General features: G+C 38.9%; 1 protein-coding gene and 1 non-coding gene across 2 annotated transcripts; both read left to right on the top strand.

Moving 5' to 3' along the window:
* The first annotated feature begins 602 nt into the window (after positions 1 to 602).
* TRNAG-CCC (transfer RNA glycine (anticodon CCC)) lies at positions 603 to 673 on the top strand. Its single transcript has one exon. It is a non-coding gene; the product is annotated as a tRNA-Gly (tRNA).
* A 987-nt stretch (positions 674 to 1,660) lies between these two features.
* On the top strand, positions 1,661 to 20,186 carry LOC149019751 (ATP-dependent DNA helicase Q-like SIM). Its single transcript, XM_089153719.1, has 16 exons — positions 1,661 to 1,978; positions 2,404 to 3,034; positions 3,135 to 3,354; positions 3,521 to 3,631; positions 7,030 to 7,219; positions 7,417 to 7,747; positions 8,242 to 8,468; positions 9,096 to 9,152; positions 10,428 to 10,508; positions 10,759 to 10,822; positions 12,349 to 12,448; positions 12,538 to 12,621; positions 12,805 to 12,892; positions 16,169 to 16,282; positions 18,091 to 18,183; positions 19,581 to 20,186. The coding sequence occupies exons 2-16, from the start codon at positions 2,440 to 2,442 to the stop codon at positions 19,884 to 19,886; spliced, it is 2,661 nt and encodes an 886-aa protein (XP_089009845.1). The 5' UTR covers positions 1,661 to 1,978; positions 2,404 to 2,439; the 3' UTR covers positions 19,887 to 20,186.
* The last annotated feature ends 170 nt before the right edge of the window (positions 20,187 to 20,356 follow it).

Here is a 20,356-nt window from a genome sequence, read left to right as displayed (position 1 = left end):
CAAAATAAACATAGAGAGAAAAGAAAAGGAAATTCATGTTCAATTTTATATATGTACTTTTCAATTTAGTAATAAGAAAAATATTAATTCCTAATTTTTGGTGTTGTCTTTATTTTTTGTTATTTACTTTTTAGTTTAATGTTATCAATTTTAGGAAGTTCTTAATTTCATTAGATTTTTATTTATTTATTGTCTTACTTAACATTAATAATTTTAAGGAGTTTTTATTATCAATAGGGTGTTTTTTTTTTAATCTAAAATAATAAATATATATGTGTAAATTATTTAATATGATTTTTTCTAAATGATGATAATATTATCTTTGGACTTCGTAATTATAAAAATGCAAAATAGACATTAAACATTCAACCTAATGACAGTTTCTTAATACCGTTAGAATTAAAGGAGTTGAGTTGTGTATATAGATCAGTACCAATCATATTTCATACACACATGTTGTTTTAGTATTGATATCAATCAAACAATTAAAACTCCTCAAATGATCAAATACTTGAAATGAAAAGAATCCTTGATGATCTATGTGATGGGAATCAAACAAAAGAATTAGTTATAATTGTTATGGCTGTATGACCGTCAACAGAGCGCATCTGGTGTAGTGGTATCATAGTACCCTCCCACGGTACTGACCAGGGTTCGATTCCCTGGATGCGCACCTCTTACTCCTTTTTTGTGTTTTTTTTAAGTTCTGGCCGGTCACCACATTTTCCCTCCATTGACCTTTGGTACCAGGTGCTATACATTCAAGTCTCGGCCAAAACAATAGAGACTGATTTTAGAGTATTTAAAATTAAAAGTGCGACATAAGGGGTCGTTTGTAATAAAATGAATTCTAAGGATAAAAAAAATATAAACATAATAATTTACAAACCAAAGAAATATATATGTAATTAGAATTAACTTGGTCAAGTCGGATCCTCTAGCCCTAGTACCCCCAAGCCATAGGTGGGCTTAAATAGTCTATATCAGGGGAAACAAATCATATACTCCCATGCCCCCAAGATTCCCTCTCTAAAATGCGCTATTACAAACCACCCTTGTCCACCTATGTCTGGTGCAAAGTGAGGGGAAAAGGAAAACTTTGGGTAATGGAAATAATAGGGGTAGAAGATTTACATGTTATATCAGGTGCTGTGAGAGGGATTTTGGGAATATGGAAGTACTGGGGTAAAGGATCAGAATTAACTCTGTCCAATCCAACTAGGATCAATCACGGTTGAGTACGACCTAGTCCAATTACATTCAGCCCAAGGTTTAAAGTGTCCACGATATCATAAGATACTAGCTGATATGTATATATATTTGACACAACCGATCGATACATGTCTGACATGTCTCTCTATTGAATTGCACTACAATACATTTGTCAAAACGACATAATATTTGATACGAGACGATACGTCTCTTAAAATCACATGATCGATACAATACTCGATACCGATACTTTAAACCTTGATTCAGCCTAACGTAGCGCTGGGTTAGGCAATGGTTTTAGGAACCATTAGTTTCAGGTTTTGGTGTCGGTTCCGGCTGGAATCGGCTGAGTTTCAAATAGACTACACCACGCTTGGGTAAATCCCTATTTGGTTGAACTCCTCTTTCCTGAGTGGTTCGGTTTTGAAGTTTCGCGCGGTTTGCAAAGTACACCAGTTGTTTCGGTTCCCCTTAGCTCCCTCTCCCTCTCCCTCTCCATCTGAATCTCGAATCGTGACTTTAGCAGCTCGGATTTTGCCCATCGCATTCCAATTAAACATTGTCATTCAGTTAATCGAATACGAGTTGGCCTCTTCAACATGCTGTTTGATCTGTTGTGCATACAGTAGAACCACTTCAAACCGGGGAATTCGCCGTTCTATGTTTTTCTTTCTCTTCAAGCTATGCGATTATGATCCATTAGCAATTCCTCTAATCTCCCGCCGCTTTTCAGGATTCTTTCGCAGAGACTACCTTGAAATTCTTGGTATGGATTGACAAGTTTCTGAAATTTTGAATTTTGTAGCCCCCATTCATTGGAATATCTATTGTTATTTTGTCCCCCTTCTTTTGTCCTTATGGTGTATCTTATCTCTCTGCTTTGACTAATCTGTCAGGTAATGTGCTCTTGTTAACTCAATTTTAGTTCACTATAATGCATTAAGAATCATGGAAAGCTAGGTTGAGCCTGCTAAATCAGTAATCCGTTTAGAGCACATAAACTGTTAGACGTTTATAACGTTTAAATTTGGATAGTAACTTAATGTTCAAAAAGTATTCTGTTGTTTCTGTTATCCTCTTTGTTGTAGCATTTTGGTGAAAATTTTCTTTTTGGATAATGGGGTATTGCCTAAGGCTTTCTCAACAAAATTACATCTAATTTGTTTCCTTTCCTTGTTTAATGACCTTCAGATATCTGTACACATTTTAAACTCCCAATTCTATGCTATGGATGGGAATGATGTCTCTGCTGACCTAGTAATTGCGGAGCTGGTTGGAATGGGGTTTGAATATTCCTTAATCATGGAAGCCATAGGAGCTGTGGGTCCATCTCTCAATAATGCCATTGAGTTCATCCTGAATGGTTCTAATGGAAACTCTAGGATTCAACCTAATGATTCTGACGTTTCCATCAGTGATGGGCGCACTTCAGGTAAATGTGTTATGTCAAACTCGAATGCTACGGGCCAGATGAGACAGTCTAGAATCACCGACCATCTCCAAAAATCAGGTAGACCCAAAAAGAGGAAGACTCGTGGTGCATCCAGCGTGTCAGTTTCTGGCTCTGAGATGTTCAAATCTATGGAGGAGCAGAAAGAACCTCTTCCATACATGGATCATGATGTGAGACCTGCACCAAAATTAACTATACTACCAGTTTTTAAGCCAGAAGATCCCTTGATTGTATCCGATTGGGAGCAGAGAGTTAATAATGTCTTAATGAAACATTTTGGTTTTTCATGCTTGAAGAATTTCCAAAAGGAAGCCCTGGAGGCTTGGCTAGCCCACCAAGATTGTCTTGTTCTTGCTGCAACAGGATCAGGTATTCTCGTTTGGCTTGCTTGCACCCAGTTCTGAACCTGTGGTTTTTGCATTATGTACAATGGCAGGCTATAGCTGATTTGGTAAACACATTTCTGCAGGGAAATCACTTTGTTTTCAGATTCCTGCAATTTTGACAGGGAAGGTCGTAGTCGTGATTTCACCATTGATAAGCTTGATGCATGACCAGTGCTTAAAACTAGCAGAACATGGGATCTCTGCTTGCTTCCTCGGTTCTGGACAAAGTGATAGTAGTGTAGAACAGAAGGCAATGAATGGCATGTATTCAATAATTTATGTTTGCCCAGAGACAGTACTAAGGTAAGATTCATCCCATCTTTCTCTCATCTCCTCACCTTGTCAAGGTAGAAAAGTTCTACTTATTATTATTTTTTTGTTTTTTTTTGGCCGGGGGGTGGTGGTTTGGGGTTGGGCTGTATCCAAGTCTTTTGAGAAAAATAAGTACTCTTTATCTTATTTTGAGCAGACTTATAGGACCACTTCAGAGACTCGCAGAGAATCGTGGAATTGCATTATTTGCCATTGATGAAGTACATTGTGTCTCTAAGTGGGGCCATGATTTTCGACCTGCCTACAGGTATAAATCCACCTTCTTGTTCTTTTAATTTCAGTACTGGTAGTGGCTCATGCCACATGACTGGGTTATTTGTCCACATTGTAATCCAAAAGATACTATTTATATCGCACACTACCCTCTACAGCTGTAGCCCTACAACACATTAAGTAGATATAAACACTCTATATGGGACCTATTGAAGGGAATCCAGCATTGAATCTGCCTTCCCTAGGATCTCAATCATTGATAACTTGGTAATATTTCCCTTCGGACTTTAAATATAATGCAACGTGATGTAGGTTCAACCTCTATTGTGTAGAGGAAAAACTGGGAATTAGGCGACGACTAAAATCGTACAGGTGGGATTTTAAAGAGGTTGCTGACCCTCTTCCCCACCCTTCCGGCCACTTCCATTTCTCTGACAACCACCCCTACAACCATCATACTTCCGAATAACCATGTTCAACCTCCTCAACCCCTACCCTAGTCCTCTCTCTTTGCCTCCCCCACCTAACACCCTTGTGCTGGCCTTCCCCTTTGTCTAATCCCCTTTTGCTGGTTAGTAATCAGACTATCGTTCTTTGCCTGGCCGGTGCTCTAGATGAGGAAGTCTCTCTTTTGAGTTGCTGCATTGTAGACCACTTCCTTAGCTCTCAGTGCCCATTCCACATTGTCAAATCATCTATGACTAAAGAATGGAAACCATCTGGTGTACTAGAAAACTTCCTACACAATCATGGCTTCCTCTTGTTCAAGTTTTCAGATGAAGCAGACAAAAGAAGGGCTCTTGGAGAAGGGCTTGGATGGTGGGGAAGAAACCATTATTCCTCCAACAATGGCATCATGAATTGCAACTCACCCGGGAGGATTTATCTTCCTTACCTCTCTAGGTCTCATTCCTCTGGTCTCCCCCTCCATTATTGGTTTGATGAGGGATTGAGCCTAGTGAGTCCTTGGCATTCCATTCTTCTCGAACACTAGAACTCAAGCGAAAGACCCTCTAAACGTTACGCAAGTTGCATTGAGGTCTCTACAAAGATCACCTGTCCTTTGTTGATCTATGTCGAGGAAAAAATCGGCTTTGCCTTCACTCATGAAGTAAAATATGAGTTGAGACCACCCCATTGCCTCACTTGTAACACCTTTGTCCGAGAAGCCGTTTCAAGTTGTTGTGTCTAGCAAAACTTTCATTGACTTAAACACCGAGACCTTGCTTAGATGCAGATCTAGGCTAAGAAATCACAGGATCCAGACTGGACAATTTCCCTCTACAGAAGCTCAAGGCTGGTCAGCACTCCTTGGATGGAATCACTTCTCTCTCAGACCCTGAAGACCATTACTACTGTCAAAGATTCCTCCTCCGTTGCCACAGTCCCCCCTTGGGCCTTTGTGGAAGGCTGGAAGCAAACTGTCCTCTTTCATATCATTGCAAGCGATGTCCCCATCTTGGGTACCCTTTTTTGCTTGACAACCCCTTCATCCCTACAACACTCGATTCCCCCTTCTTCGTTGCCTCCTCTGCTTCTCATCGTTGTTTCCCTAGACCCATAGTTGTCACGGCGACGAGGCGATGCAAGGCGGTTTAGGCTAATTGAAGCAATGAGTCGACGAGGTGCCCTCCGAGGCGCTTTTGAGGCGGTTGAGGCATTTTAAGTGAAATTTTTAGTGTACATCTCATTCACTCTAAATCTTTCATATCTTATATAATAAAAAAACTAAATATCAGACTACCTCAAGTCATCCAACATACTACAAACCACACATAATAGGTCCTAAATAAAAAGTCGTTAGAAGAAAGGAAGAGAAGAAGTTGTTTGTCGTTGGCCACTGCTTGCCGAAGTGTCGTCGCGGGAATGGAAGAGAAGAAAAGAGGAAGAGAGAAAGAGATTAGGGATTAGAGTGAGAGTGTGAGACTTGAGTTAAGAACTTATTCTCTTTCGATTTTGTTTGTTCTTATTTTTATTTTAACATTTGATCACATGTAGCGTCATTATACATATGCATATAGGTTCAAACAATAGATACTTTACAATCGAAATCTAATAAGTATTTCAATATATGCCTTCGATTAGGCATCTTTCTCGTGATTTAAAAAAGAAAAAAAAAAGTGGACGCCTTATTGCCTAAAAATAAGGCGACGCCAATTTGAGGCGCTCCGAAGGAGCCCAGATGCCGAGGCGACGCTTAGGTGACGCCTTGACAACTATGCCTAGACCTTGCATCTTTGACTTCCCCTGTTGCCGCTTTGGTCCACTCATTGACCCCTTGGTCTCCTCTCATCCATTGCCTTTTTCCCTTTTGGACTGTTACTACTGGTTCTCCTACTTCCCTTTTCCTTTGTTCTCATTTTCTTCCCTCTCTTTTCACTTCATTGGGTGACTTGGTGCCCACCCAAGGTCTTCCTCCCCTTCCCCCCCCCCCCACTACTGCTTCCACTCCTGTAACCCACTCTCTCGGGGACCCACCTCCATTCCAAGCTACATTTCTCCTCCCTTTGACTCCCACTCCTATAGCCCACTCTCTCTCAAGTCTCACTCCCATTCCAACCCTCTTCTTCCCTCTCCTTTTGAAGCCACCAGGCCCATTCACTCCTACATTCCTTCTGTCGAGCCTAGATCAGTCTCTGATTTCCAGACCCCCCACCCTTTCTATGGTGGCCCGAGCTCTTTTCCCTACCTCCCCCTCCCCTCCCTATTTTGGGAATAGTTTCCTCAAATCCTTGGCCTGTCACTTCTCTTATCATCGGTCCCCTATCAACCCTTCCTCCTCATTGGGCCTTGCTGCTGACCCTCTGGCCATCTCTCCCTCTTTTTGAGGCTGCAAGAGGTGGATCCCCTGCCTCCCCTCTTGCTTCTTCAATTGAGACTAGTTACACTGATTGTAGGCAGGATACCAAGGGTACTATCAATACCAAAAGGTCCAAAACTCCTATTCTTGTTTCGGAGCTCAATGGTTGTAGGAGAAGTAATCGCATGAGTAAAGGCTGCCACCATGTTGACGGAGACTACTTCATCATGGACTTCAAGTCTCCGAGAAGGAAGAAGAAGAAGAAGAATAGAAGAAAAAATTAGTCTAGGTCCAGTTGTGTTTGTTTGGCCTTTGGTCTCTTGGCTTTTCATGTTTTTTCCCTCTCCCAAGTGGTTCGCTTTTTAGCTTTGAGCCTTTCTAACTTTTGTAAGGCTGCGACCTAGTTGCTCTTGGAATCTCTTCCCCTCCCCCCTTCTCTCCTTCAGTTAATAAATTCATTATTCATCTCCCAAAAAAAAAAAAAAGGAACTTCTATCATGCAGAGAAACTGTTTGTTGATTAATTGGCATTAGCTTATTATCTTTTCTCCCAACTATCTTACATTTTAAGCTGGCAGTTTTTCCCCCTATAAGTCCTTATCTTTCTTTTTCCCCATATCCCACTTTTTGTAGGCGATTGTCTGTGTTAAGAGAAAACTTCACTGCGAGCAAATTGAAATTCTTGAAGTTTGATATCCCACTGATGGCATTGACAGCTACTGCTACAATCCGAATTCGAGAAGACATTGTCAAGTCACTTTGCATGTCAAAGGAAACAAAGATTGTGCTTACTTCATTCTTCAGACCGAATCTTCGGTTTTCTGTGAGTTTTAGATCTTGTCTGAGTTCTATTTTGGAACTTCTTTTTGGTTCTCATTGTAGAAATTACTATTTTTTTCTCATGTGCATATAGATACATGTTATGCTAAGAACAACGCCTAGTAATTTCTGGAATTTTTAGTTTCTTGCAATATCACTGCTTTATCAGTCTTTTCATTCCACTTTTTTAATACTTTGCAGGTGAACCATAGTAGAACATCCACGTCATCTTATGTAAAGGACTTCGGTGGATTGATAGCGACTTACACCAGGAAGGGAACAGTTGTTGAAAAGGAAAGTCATGCTGCCTCATGTGGTTCAGAGAACAATTCTGATAATTCCAGCGATTCTGATGTGGATGAAATGTATTTGAATGATTCTGAGGATCTTTATGATGATTACTTAGATGAGAATTGTGCAGGAGTAAGTTTAGTTAATGCAAATGGTTCAGCTGCCTCAATGGAAAACAAACTGTCAGTGGAATATCTTGAAGATGACCTAGACACGTTTCAGGGTGAAAATGATTTAGATGGTACTATTCTTGCGCTATTTCTAGGGTTTCTTGTCTTTCAGTTACTCCCTACTGTTCAGTCACAAGTCAATTTTCATATTCATGTGGAGTATTGCTGATTTCTTACTTTGCACCCAAAATTTGTCCTCATGAAGGCCAAAATTATCCACTGAGAAATTTTCACTGTGGAATGTAGTAGTGCAATTTTATGATGAGGACCATGACATTTTGCACTGAGTTTAAAATTTCCGAACCAATGACTTTTGTGTAGGGCTACAGTCCTGATGGTAGAACTCCTGTGCTACCTGTCAATCACTTACTCATATGGCATAAATCTTACCATGTTAATCAAAGTAGGGAACCTCATTGGACCTCCTCCAGATTTCCTCTTTCTGCCTAGAGCCCCCCCCCCCCCCCCTCCTCAAAAAAGAATTAAATAAATAAATTTAGCCCTCTAGTTCTTTCATTTTTCATAGCTATTCAGGGACTGAATTCATTGATCTCTATTTCTGCAGTTTCTTGTGGTGAATTCTTTGGGATATCTCCTGGTGAGAGAAGAGTTGTCTGTGGATCATTTGAGACATTTGGATCACCAACCAAACAAGAAGAAGGCTTACAACTTCGACAGGCACCTTTAGAACAAGGATCAACTATCATATATGTGCCAACTAGAAAAGAGACATTAAAACTAGCAAAATTTCTATGTAGTGTTGGTATAAAAGCTGCTGCTTATAATGCCAAGGCAAGTTTTTATCTTGACCATGTCCTTTCATTATACTGTAGGCTTCTATAAGTAAGTTTTTTATTGTTTTGGATTTGCTGGTTTATCTTTTCCCACTGCCTCAGCCTCATATTATGGGAGCCCCTGAACCTATAGTTTCTCATGGGTACAATATTTCAAGAATAAGCAAATGGTTGGCCACTAGAAACTTTACAATGGAAGTTGCATAATGGTCAGGCAAGAAAGTGCAAAATCCTTCCAAATCATCCACATTCTTTTCTGATTCTGCATGGTTTCTGGATAATGCATCAAACGATTTGGTTGATGCGAGTTGCTCTATTGCAATGTTATGGTCATGGGTTTGAATCAAGGAAATAGCCTCTTTGCAAAGGATGGTAAGAGTCGTAAGACTATTTACATCTGCCCCCTCCCCGGGCCCTCTAGTCAGGGAGCCTCATGCCACTGGGGATGCCCTTCCTATAAGATATGTGAATTATGCCCCACAATATATTTTCTTTGTTCCTGGCGAGCTCCAATTTGAATTCTTCCCCTCCAATGAACCGAATACTTCCATTTAGAAAATGAGGATTAAAATACAATTTGATTTGTTTCCCTATGAAGTTATTGACACATACTTTCTCCTTTCAGTTGCCAAAAGCTCATTTAAGGCGGGTCCACCAGGAGTTCCATCAAGATATTTTGCAGGCATGGACATTCGATACTGAAAATGGATTTTCTTTTTCTTTTTTTTGGGCTTCATCTCCATTGTCATTATAATGAGTTATATTTGATACTAAGTTAGATTCCCATCAAAACTAAACATTCTTGAATAGTATGTGTTCTCCGTCAGTATTAGGGGTTTGGGTAGGTTTGTGGGGAATTTGGGATAAATTTAAGCCACTGGACGAGGGTTAATGTGATTTCTAAGGTTATTGTCAATATTAAAGAGAGAAGATGATGAGTTATCGAAGAGTCTTTTGGGAATATGGGTCAGGGAGTATAGGTTTTCTATATGGGAAATGATGGATTGGGGACTGTCTCAGGAATATTATGATGTATAAAAGTGGAAGTTTGGGGGTTGTTATTATATCTTACTCTCCTGAGGAGACACAGAAGTGCTTCACCTGCATGAGTAAAATCCCACTCCAAGTTTAAGTTAGAAGCAAGATAGTGACTTGAAATAACTAATTGTTAGGAGAAGGAAAATTTGTGCAGTTTGAAATATTTGGATTTAAATTGACTATAATGTCCAACCATATCAGTCTTGCAAGTTCACATTAACAAATTTGTTTAACTGTTAGAACCAAGGGACTTAGACATTCAGAAACTAAATTTCTTGAAGATGAAATCCTTCTTTAGTTAACAAATTTTAGGAAGATATTAAACTGAACAAATTATGTTGATATCAAGTAGATCTCTAAGATCAAACTATTTAGCTAATTCTAGATAACTTAACAGGGTTCAGTGGTAGGCTATGACATGTCCAATTATAGGCCTATAACAGGACTCAAAAGGAGCTCCTAGTTCTCAAAACAAGCTCTTGTTGAAGGCCTACAGGCATGCATTGAGCTCTGAGAAGCTAATATTTAGCACCATTCTGAGTGTTGGTGTTGGGGGGGGGGGCTCTTGTCCAACAAGTTAGGCTGTGTGTTCCTAGTCTTTTCCCATTTTTATACCATAAGACATTATCATGAGAGCTTTGTTGTTTACTAATTCAGTCAAACATTCTGGCACAAATATCCTTTTAATGATTGTTATTATCTTAGGTTGGTCAATTGGAGGCTCGGCCACATATTCACACTTTTTGAATTTCAATCTCCTGAACAGATCTATGAAGAGAATTCCAAACACCTCTCTCTGCTTCTCTTGTGGGATTGGGGGGAGCGGTGTTTCTTTTTCCTTCTTTTTTTTTGGGAGGAGAGTAAAGGTTATTATTTTAAATTTTAGAACTAAGGATCATTCTATTTTCTTGAACACCAGGTTGTTGTTGCTACAATTGCTTTTGGGATGGGTATCGACAAATCAAATGTCCGAAGAATTATCCATTATGGTTGGCCACAGGTTTATCTCTTAGATTTGATGTGTCCATATTTTTTTTCTTGTACAGACTTCAACTTATCCATCTTGCCACTGTTTACATATTATTCAAAAAATTGTGCATCCTACTCTTTCTTTAAATTTTTGGGGTGGGGAGGAGGGTAAAGGGTTTTTGCTCCCCCTGTTCAGCATCACAGAATCAATGAAATGTTGTCTTTGTTTCAGTTGCTATCTCTAAGATCTTGCAGCACCTTCTGATTTTATTGCTTAACAGAGTTTGGAAGCATATTACCAGGAAGCTGGTCGTGCTGGCAGGGATGGTAAATTAGCAGACTGTGGTAAGTTCCTGTATGCTTTATACTTTTCCTTCCTAACTTATAATTCTGATGGCTGTAGCTCGGAGATTGATTTTTAGATTAGGCTAGTTCCAAATTCAGATTGGAGGAAGGATAGGAATTCATAAACAAATTGTAGAACTTAATTTTCATAGGTATTAACCCTATTGCATCCTTCCAGATAGCCTACTTGAATTATCAACAAGTGTTATTTCTAATGGAAAAGATGCTACTAAGTACTAACCCCATTAGAAGTAGGCTACCGGTAAAGCATAGCCTACTGTACTATGTTATAGTATATAAAATCCATCCACACAGGAACGTGATAAGCTTAAGAAGAATTGAGTCCAATATCTCAACTTGGCACAAGAAGTGCGCTGTCACCTCAACCCTAATGATACATTGTGGCCCAAATCCAGAACTCAAAACCATCATCGATTTTACCACACAATGTAAGGTTCTCTACATGCTGAGTATTGTCACTGAATGCTACTCATTTACAAGTGATACACTCAGAGAGAGAAACCGACTCTCAAACAGCCATGTGGAAAGCCTGATGAATTTTTATCTCAAATACAATGTTTGCTGCTCTATTTTTTTTCTTTTTTTTTTTTTTTTTTTTTGGGATGAATAAGAAATTCATTTCCAAGTCCCCAAGTGGAGAGAGAGAATCTACAGGAGAAAGGAAAAAGGAGGGGGGGGGGGGGAAGTGGGAGATTACAAGCAACTAGGGGGCAAAAAAAGGAACTAAGACCCTAGGCAACAAAAATTAACCAGTTCCTTAGGGTATCCAAAACTGGGGGGTGGGGGAGAGTCTGAATCCTAAAGGAGACATCAAATTAGATGGCTCTCCAAATCATATCTAGAGATCTAAAGTTGGAGATCCATCTCTTGAGATTTTCTCCCACCATAAGTGAGAGATTAAAGCAAAAACCAACTTGCCAACTATATCACAAATGGACGATCTGGAGAAGGAGCTCAAAACCCAATATGAGTCCCGCGGGAACCCAGAAGAGCATCTAGAGCAGGGTTAAACAGAGGTGGTGCCTTTCCCCAAAGAAATCTGGAGAAGTGACAGGCAAAGAAGTGGCCAATGTCTTCCGGTCCATTCCAACAGAGGTGTAATTAGGGTTGATAGATATGTATGTCACGTCGGGAGACAAGGGTTAAAGGTTCCCCATACAATGGAATGGCAAGAAAAGTAACCATGTGGTCGACTGGCTGGGTTGCGGATAAGGTTCTAGATGGAGCAGGTAGAGAAAGTGCCAGTGGAGGAAGGAAGCCAGGTTGGCCGGTCAGGGGATAGCATGCAAAGGGGGAAGGTTGGACCAAACCTAAGTGAGACTCTGAAAGTGGCTAGTCAAATGCTTTTTTCTTAAAATATGATGAGAGATTATGTTTTCAGTTACTACCAACATGCCACATTTAGAAGGGTAAATAGTTTTTATGTTTCAAAGTTAAGTTACAGAGTAGCCTACCCCAACCCTCACCTTCTCTGAATTTTTAATTTTGTTGTGTTTCATGAGCAGTTCTGTATGCAAACCTGTCAAAAATTCCAACACTTTTGCCAAGTCAACGGAGTGACGAACAGACAAAACAGGCATATAAAATGTTAGCTGATTGCTTCAGGTGTGCACTGAATCTCTTCAGTTTATTTCTCTATTTTATGGCAGCCATGCATTATAATACATTGTCTTATCTACTTTCATCATTTGCAGATATGGAATGAACACTGCATATTGTCGAGCAAAGACACTTGTGGAATACTTTGGAGAGGATTTTGCTAATGCAAAGTGCTTTTTGTATGTTAGACTTCCATCCTTTCAGTTTCTCATTTTAGAGTTTCTAGAAAATCAAGGATGCAAGATTGTTTGTTCAATGTGATGCTTCCTTTGTGGATGAAGATTGTAATTCTTGATCATCATCCTGAGAACTGTTAAAAACTGAACTATATTTCCTATATTTTGTGGTCTCTTAATGTACAGATGTGATATATGTGCTGTTGGACCTCCCCAAATGGAGAATTTGAAGGTGGAGGCACTTACTTTTATGCAAATTCTGGCAAATCAGTATGTAAGTGTTGTTTAATGTTTGTTTTCTATTAATGTCCATGGAACATTACTCTTCTAAATTTATTTTGGTTTGATCCAAATTAGTTATAGTTTTCTTTCACTCAAGAGATCTTTCATAAATTTTATTATCCATACATAGAAAGTGGGCTTGCAGGTAGCTTACATAATGAGCCACTCACCAAACAAATTGGTTGTCTCAATATTTAGTACCTAAAGATTTAGAAAGTCAACCAAAAGATACTGGTCAAAGACATTAAACCAGTACTTTTCAAACCCTAACCAAAACGATTTCAATCTCTAGACTGTGCTCTGCTGTCCAGACTCCAAATATCAGGAGAAAATAGAAGAAAGAGAAGGAAATGAAGTGAAAGAAACCAGGAAAGAATGAAAACTTTCCCAGCCTCCCCTGTTTGTCATGAAATTGGAAGAAAGGTAAGAATGTTGTATCAGAGGGATTAAGGAAGAACATAAAAATATATTCTACAAAAATATACGAAATTGCCAAAAACTAATCCTCTTCAATGGAGAAACGGAGTGCCATAGAGGTCAGAGAATGGGTGGTAATGGTGGGTGTTAAAGACGAGGAAGGAAAAGAATCTAGCATCCATGTTTGTGTCACTCATGGTGAGTAAACCCAAAGAACTTTCAAATCCAAATCTCAATTTTTCTATTATTAGAACTATATAAAGAGAACAAACAAAGACTCCCAACTGGAATGTAAATCCTAAATTCTATCTCCTAAATCTATCTACCTATTCAAAACAAACAATGACAATATAATAGAAATAAAGACTGAGGCTCTTTTCGATATAGTTAAAGTTTATGTTTATCTGAAACATAAACATATATAGATTTGTTTGGTGTGATTTATGATTCCTTTGTCTTTCTAAAATAAATAAACATAATCATATCCTCAAACTGCTCAAAAGTTGTTTATGATTTATCACCATAGATTATTAACGTTCGTTTATGCAGGTATCATTTAATCAACGATAGCAAGATGTTCCCTCAATGGCAGTAAAAGTGTAATACTAATGAAAATTAGAAGAAAGCCTCTATATGTTATGGATAAGATATTATTCACGAAGCATATCAAACCTATTTTTTCATCATGTAACATAGTAAGTCTAGTGGTAACTAAACATCATTATTTGTAGTGCATAACCAATATCATATTTAATGATTATCATAAGAATCTTATCTATGCCAAACAGAGCTTAAAACATTACCATCCATTGTTAGACCAAAAACCCTGGTTGGGCTGTTGGGTTTTCAAATTCTGTTATAGTGGTCCAAGTGTCCAACAAGTCGAGTGCACTGCATCAATTTTCCTTCTCTGGAAAGAATTTGACTCCATCTAGTTTGTATAAGGGCCAAGGAGGCCATCTAACTTACATGCTGGAGGAGAAATTTCTTCTTTTTCATCAATGATTGATTGCCAGAAGGTCCTTAACTGGGAGGGACTTGTTAGCTAGAAGATTCACTGTACAGGATAAAATTTGAACAAAGATCATCTAGCTTATCAAAAGATAAGTTAATCAATGTTTTGTTTATTGTTTGATGCAGCACAACCAGAAGTTACTGTTCATGCTACAGTAGTATGAACAGTAACCTAGATGATATTTTTCATATTTGGTGGGCCCCAGTCCAACTTGCATGGAAATAGATTCAAATTTGGTGGGCCCAAACTCCAGCTTGCAAGGATATAAAATAGGAACTGTTTTCGTGGGAGTTGTAGAGATAATTTAGAATTTTGTTATTGGGATAATCATGTAATCAAAGTTTTTATTTGGGTAGGATATCTAGGATAAGTTTTAGTTAGTTTTAAATTCTTAAGAGTCCTAGTAGGATCAGTCTTTTGTTAGTTTTAAATTACCAAGAGTCCTATTATAGTTGTTTTCATATCAAGTATGTTTGTTTTTTTATTTAAACACTTGTAATCGGTTTATTGAGGATGGAATAGAAAACTAATTCTTCTAAGATTTCCCTTCTTCCCCCTATCTTCTTTATCCTTCTTTCTTCTCTATTTTGTCCCCCATTATTGTTCAGTAGAGACGAAGAGTTGTGTTGTTGTTACTTACTAGGGGAGCAGGGTATTTTGATTTTTCTCATTTTTCAAAGAAGTGGTGTTCAGGATATTCAAAAGGAGATTCTTTTCCGGAAAATCAGGTTTATACTTGATTTTCAACCCTATATGTCTTGGTTTCTTCGTTGGATGATTTTGTTAGTATTTCATTATTTGTGTTTCTTACTATCTCACCTAAAAACTTGAACGATTAGGAATGGGCGGTGTCAATATATACATCAACACTCCCCTACACATGTAGGGCAAGTCTTTGCACATGTAGCTCACATGGTATTTCCTCCGTACAACACAAAGGAGGAAAATTTCAGAGAAACTCCTCCATTGCACTTCCCAGGAATCAAGCACTTGACACCCCTACTCTCATACCATGTTGATAGGAACTCGCCTATCTCAACTAATATTAGATTACTGGGATATGAATTACAGCAAGAAAATAAGGATAAAGCTAGTTTTGATAGTGGCAGTCACCCCCTACAGCATTCACACACAATGCCTCCCTCCGCCAATGGCTGCCAGACCTTACACACAGTAACCGATAACCCCTACTCACATCTTTCCCCCCTTTTAATGATAACCCGACCCCCCCCCCCCGGTCTCCCATGTGGCCTCTTCTTAAGTCCTAACACATGTTCACTAAGGTTTCATGTAGAAAAACTTTGAACTGCTAAAGAAGGGCAGCTTCAATGTATACATCCAGTATTTCTTTGAATTTGTGTAGCACATTAAGTTGTGAGAAGGTCTAGGCCTGTTGTTTGCACTTATAATCTTACAACCCCCTATTACTGTTGTCCCTATGCCCCCACACCAAACCACCCACTTGGGAAGTTGCTTTGGTTATCCAAATTTCCCACAAATGATTAGCCCAAAAGAATGAGTAGGTACAAGTACCTTCATATATACAAGTATTGTGCCAACATCAGCAAACAAAATAGGTCTTAATGCATTTCTAATGTGTGAGCAGCTGCAGTTAAGGCATTAGATATTGCACACCACAAGTAAACAATTTATCATGCACTCACTAAAAGACAGGTGGCAAGAAGCTTTTGTGCCTAAAAACTTCCAATACATATGTAAACACTTGCAAATACTCAGACAGAACTTCATAGATATTCTTCTGTTGATGTATATATTGTGGATAACACCAAATATTAATCCTTTATATTTTTTCCCTGAAAATGTTGTCAAATTCAGAGGCAAACAAATAGGCCTAGCCCTTATCATGACGCAGTAGATGGTGAAATTCAGAGGAGGAGATTGATGGAGAAGCCAAACATTAGGATGGTGGTCAGCCAAATAAGAGAACAGGTAGTTTGCAACTCTCCGGAAAGGTTGTGATTGTGTTCCAATTCATGAATTAAGTAGATGTGATAAAATGCTAGAATGGGACTTTGATGCAGTATCCGAGCCCTCCCAAGTCCAAGGCCAAGTGGAGGGCCAAGAGAACAGCCTAGGGTTGCTGCCCAGCAGCCAGCTTATTTTCTATTATTTTCGGTTCTTTATTAGGACCAGTGGTGAAATTGTTATTCTGTCCACTTGAGGGGCATATAAGGCATGTGTGTCTTTCTTTTCTGAAACATGTGGTTATTTATTATTTTAAGTCAGTCCTTGTACAGGTGCAACTGTAAAGACCTCATAGTATTAGAATCACTTAGAATAAGGCTGGGAATTCAAATCAGATTAGGAAGTCCAGCCCATAATTAGTAGAAGTAAACCCAATCTACCCAATGGGGAGAGCATATTTTGAATTTTGAATACAAAGCTTCCCTTCATGTGGTAAATTCTGGTTCCATCAATTGGCATTGTAGATCCAAGGTATAAGAAGCCCTCTCGTCCATCTAGCCTCATAGCAGACGCCCACTTCCTGGTACCTTGAATACTTCTGGATCACCTCCTCATTAAAGGGCTCCTCCATGACACTATTGGGGAGTTTGTTTTTAGTGCTTGTATCTCCCACATCTAGTTGGAATGTAATCTCGGTAGATGGATTTCCCACTCTAAATCCTTGAATCTGAGTTGGAAAGCCATCTGCAAGGATGTTTGCTCCAAAATTTTCCTGCTTTCCCCTAGACACCTTGTATATATCCCAAGGAGCAGGCTCATTGTTGTCTCTTGGGGTTTTGGTCCCCCCCCCCCCCCAACTGTATTCCCTTTTGCTGTCCCTTCTGGGTTCTAATGCACTATTTATTCAACCTAAAGAAAAAGCTTAGACTCTTGACTTCACTGTATATGACAGCCTTTGACTTCCACCTTCAGGTGAATTGCAGCACCCATAAGGGTACAATTGGGTACAACTGGCATCCTGTAGAATCCCCCCCCCCTCTCCATTCTCTCTTTCTGTTTGTACCCCCTTCCCTTGGTTCACTGCCTTCTCATATATTTTTTTCCTGAATTGTCTTGAATTTCGGACTTTCCAAGAGACTGAAATTCAAGATCAGATCTGTGCCAATCTAACTGTTAGATCTGTCCTGAACTTTATGTACATCACCCCTGCAACCCTAGTGACCTTAAATCCCAGTTTGACCCCATTCTAAACAGCCCAATTCTAAGATGTAGATATTTTCTTCAACTTCCATACTCCCTCCCCCACCCCCCACCCCCCAACCCAAAAAAGAAAAAGACCCTTAGATCTTTCGATTTAGCCATCCAAACCCAACCAAACTTGGGGGATCATGTCCTTATATCATTACCTACATTCCCTCTAAGTTTCAATCCATTCCAATAACATCTCATTCCCTTTCTCAAGAACTTGCCCTGTCCATCCATATACCCAATTACTCTAAATCCCTCTCTCAAACTAACACCCCATCACCCTTGAGAGCACTTCATCCCAATTATCCTATCCTGGGGATTCAAAGTCCAACACTTCAAACCCAATTAGGAAATCCATTTAGAAACCATCCCATACCCCATACCCATGATCAAGATTTGGGCTTGGAGAACTAGTCCAGCCTTAGAGATCTTGGAAGACTAAGCCTTCTTCAAGTAAGGCTTCATCAGACATTTTTATTTTTATAGTTACTCCAGCAAAAAAGATTTATACATTTTTTGTTTAGACTTGCTTCCATGTGTCTTGCTTTGTTTGTGAATGATTTTCTGTATGATGCTCAATACAGTTTCCTAAATTTTCTGCAAGCGATCAGCTATGGTGGCGAGGGGTTGCTCGCATATTAGAAGACAAGGGATACATAAAAGAAGCGGATGGCATGGTGAGCACTCAAAACCATGTTTTTGTCTAAAACCATGATGCATAATTGTTGTTTGTAGCATTCTCTGTGGTTGATATCGTGATTACTTTGAAGAAGCATCTTTTATTGTATAACCCCCTGGATTTTCTTTCCTCAGATGTGATTAATGTTCATGTTATGATTTAGATACACCAGTTAATGCTTGCAACCATCATCACCAATTTTATAGTAAGTGGAAGAAATGTGGAAGAACATATAGGATTGAAAGTAATAGATTAGGAATTGTTGTTCATGTGTGAATTTGGATATTCATTAAACTTTTGCAAGTGAGTGCTGATGATGAATTCATTGGCCATTGAATTTCTCTGATTTGATCAATAATGGATTCTTAGGCAGAGAAAGGTTATTTGACATGTCCCTTATCTTATCATTCTGAGGAACTTTTTTTATTTTTGGATAAATAAGTTAGGAACTATTGTTCATATGCAAATTATATTCATCAACGTTGGAAACTGAAGGTTGATAGTTTGGAAGAAAAGATTCAGAAAGCGGCTTTGATGTATGAAAACAGTTGCTGGCTATCAATTGATGATCTTGTTACTCTTCTTAATGTGGTAGATAAGACTGCCTTACTGGAGAAGATGAGTTTTCGTTTTAACCCCAATTAATTTATCCAATAGGAGAACTAAATAGGAGGCTACTAAAGGAACCACTCCAGAAAAACCAAATATATCTAAAACATACTTGCTTATAGGTATATGCTTATTTTATTTTTTAATAACAATCAGTGGAGTCATATTTTACCAAAACCAGTGCCATGTTTTTGTTGTAATGATCAGCACCCTTAGAAAGGAGGAGCGGTTCTGTTCATTGTGAATTGGAAGAGACCATTATAATAATTAGCATGCAACATGCATTCGGTGTATGGAAGTGAGTGTTTGACATAACTGTACAGTTTCATCATCTTCCTTGATCTACTACGACAATTTAGTCATGTAAATTGGTCCTTTTCATGTCTCCCTTCTTATTGGACATTGCTTCTCCAGTCTGCATGACACTGATGTATCTAAACACCACCAGAAAAGAGGGTGGCTGCTCTTTTGCTCCATGGTTCTTTCGTGGGTAATTTTCCCAATATGAGGTTTTTGTTGTGCCTGTTCCTCCCCCAAGAACAACCCCCCCCCCCCCCCCCCCAACCCCAAAAAAAATAAATATTATTCTCTTCTTCTTTTTTCTTTTTTCCTTTCAACTCCCCTAACAGGGTCAGGAAAATTGTCATCACATGGTCATGAGCTTTACAGTAAATTTTTTGTTTTCCCTCAGATACAAGTTTGCACATGCTTACATAAGCTTGTAGACATCTATATATTGGTTGTGCAGACTTCATGATATACTTTAAACTACTTTTGCTGGTGCAGATAAGGGTTTGTATAAAATTTCCTGAGCCAACAGATATGGGATTCAGGTTTCTTAACTCAGGGACAGAGGAACCTTTTTGGATATTCCCTGAAGCAGACATGATACTTTCCCCGAAAGAAAAATCAAATTCCACATTCTCGGAGTGGGGGAAAGGTTGGGCAGATCCTGAAATCCGCCAGCAGCGGCTGCAAAAAAAGGGACATAGAAAGCGTTCGAGAAAGGGAAGGAAAAAAAATTCCAGCCACCAGACTGATCTCAAAACAGTTCGTGGAAGATTAGCAGTAAAACTCAAAAAGAAGCATTAAAATCACAGCAAATTTTTTGTACTGTTCTTTTGATTCTTTTTTCGCTTCCCCATTAGTTAGCTTTTTTTTCCTTTCTGTGGTAATCTTCCCCATTAGTTAGCTCTAAGCCTTTCTATTGTAATCACTTTTTCTTTTAGTTTAATTTCCATTACCCCCCCCCATTTGGTGATAAGAATGCCTCCAACAAATTGAGAGTAACAAAGATTTTGACGTTTTACCCAAAAAACAAAACAAAAATTTGAGGTAAAACTAATTCATTATTTAGACTGATGGTTGATGTGGTTTATTCCCCGTTTTTACTTTTTTTTTTTTTTTTTTTTCCTGGGACAGAGACACAAAGGAGAGTTGAACTCGTGCTGTCTTTGGCAACCAAGCTATCCCTTGGGATTAATGGTTGTTGCTAAGTTGATAGGCCACCAGTTGTATGCCAAAAGTGGGAACAGGGTGATAAGTAAAAGAAGGATATTAGG

This window comes from Hakea prostrata, chromosome 4, assembly GCF_041222555.1.
Source record: "Hakea prostrata isolate BN-2017 chromosome 4, UWA_Hpros_2, whole genome shotgun sequence".
Classification (NCBI taxonomy): Eukaryota; Viridiplantae; Streptophyta; class Magnoliopsida; order Proteales; family Proteaceae; genus Hakea; species Hakea prostrata.
The sequence above is the reverse complement of the archived record's forward strand: the minus strand, read 5'-3'. Positions and strand labels throughout refer to the sequence as shown.

Bases quoted from the DNA above. Each gene is read 5' to 3' on its own strand.
- LOC149019751 (XM_089153719.1), top strand. From the start codon at position 2,440: ATGGATGGGAATGATGTCTCTGCTGACCTAGTAATTGCGGAGCTGGTT. The intron at 7,748-8,241 runs GTACTATTCTTG...CTATTTCTGCAG, and splicing joins GGGTGAAAATGATTTAGATG to TTTCTTGTGGTGAATTCTTT. The intron at 12,449-12,537 runs GTGTGCACTGAA...CATCATTTGCAG, and splicing joins ATGTTAGCTGATTGCTTCAG to ATATGGAATGAACACTGCAT.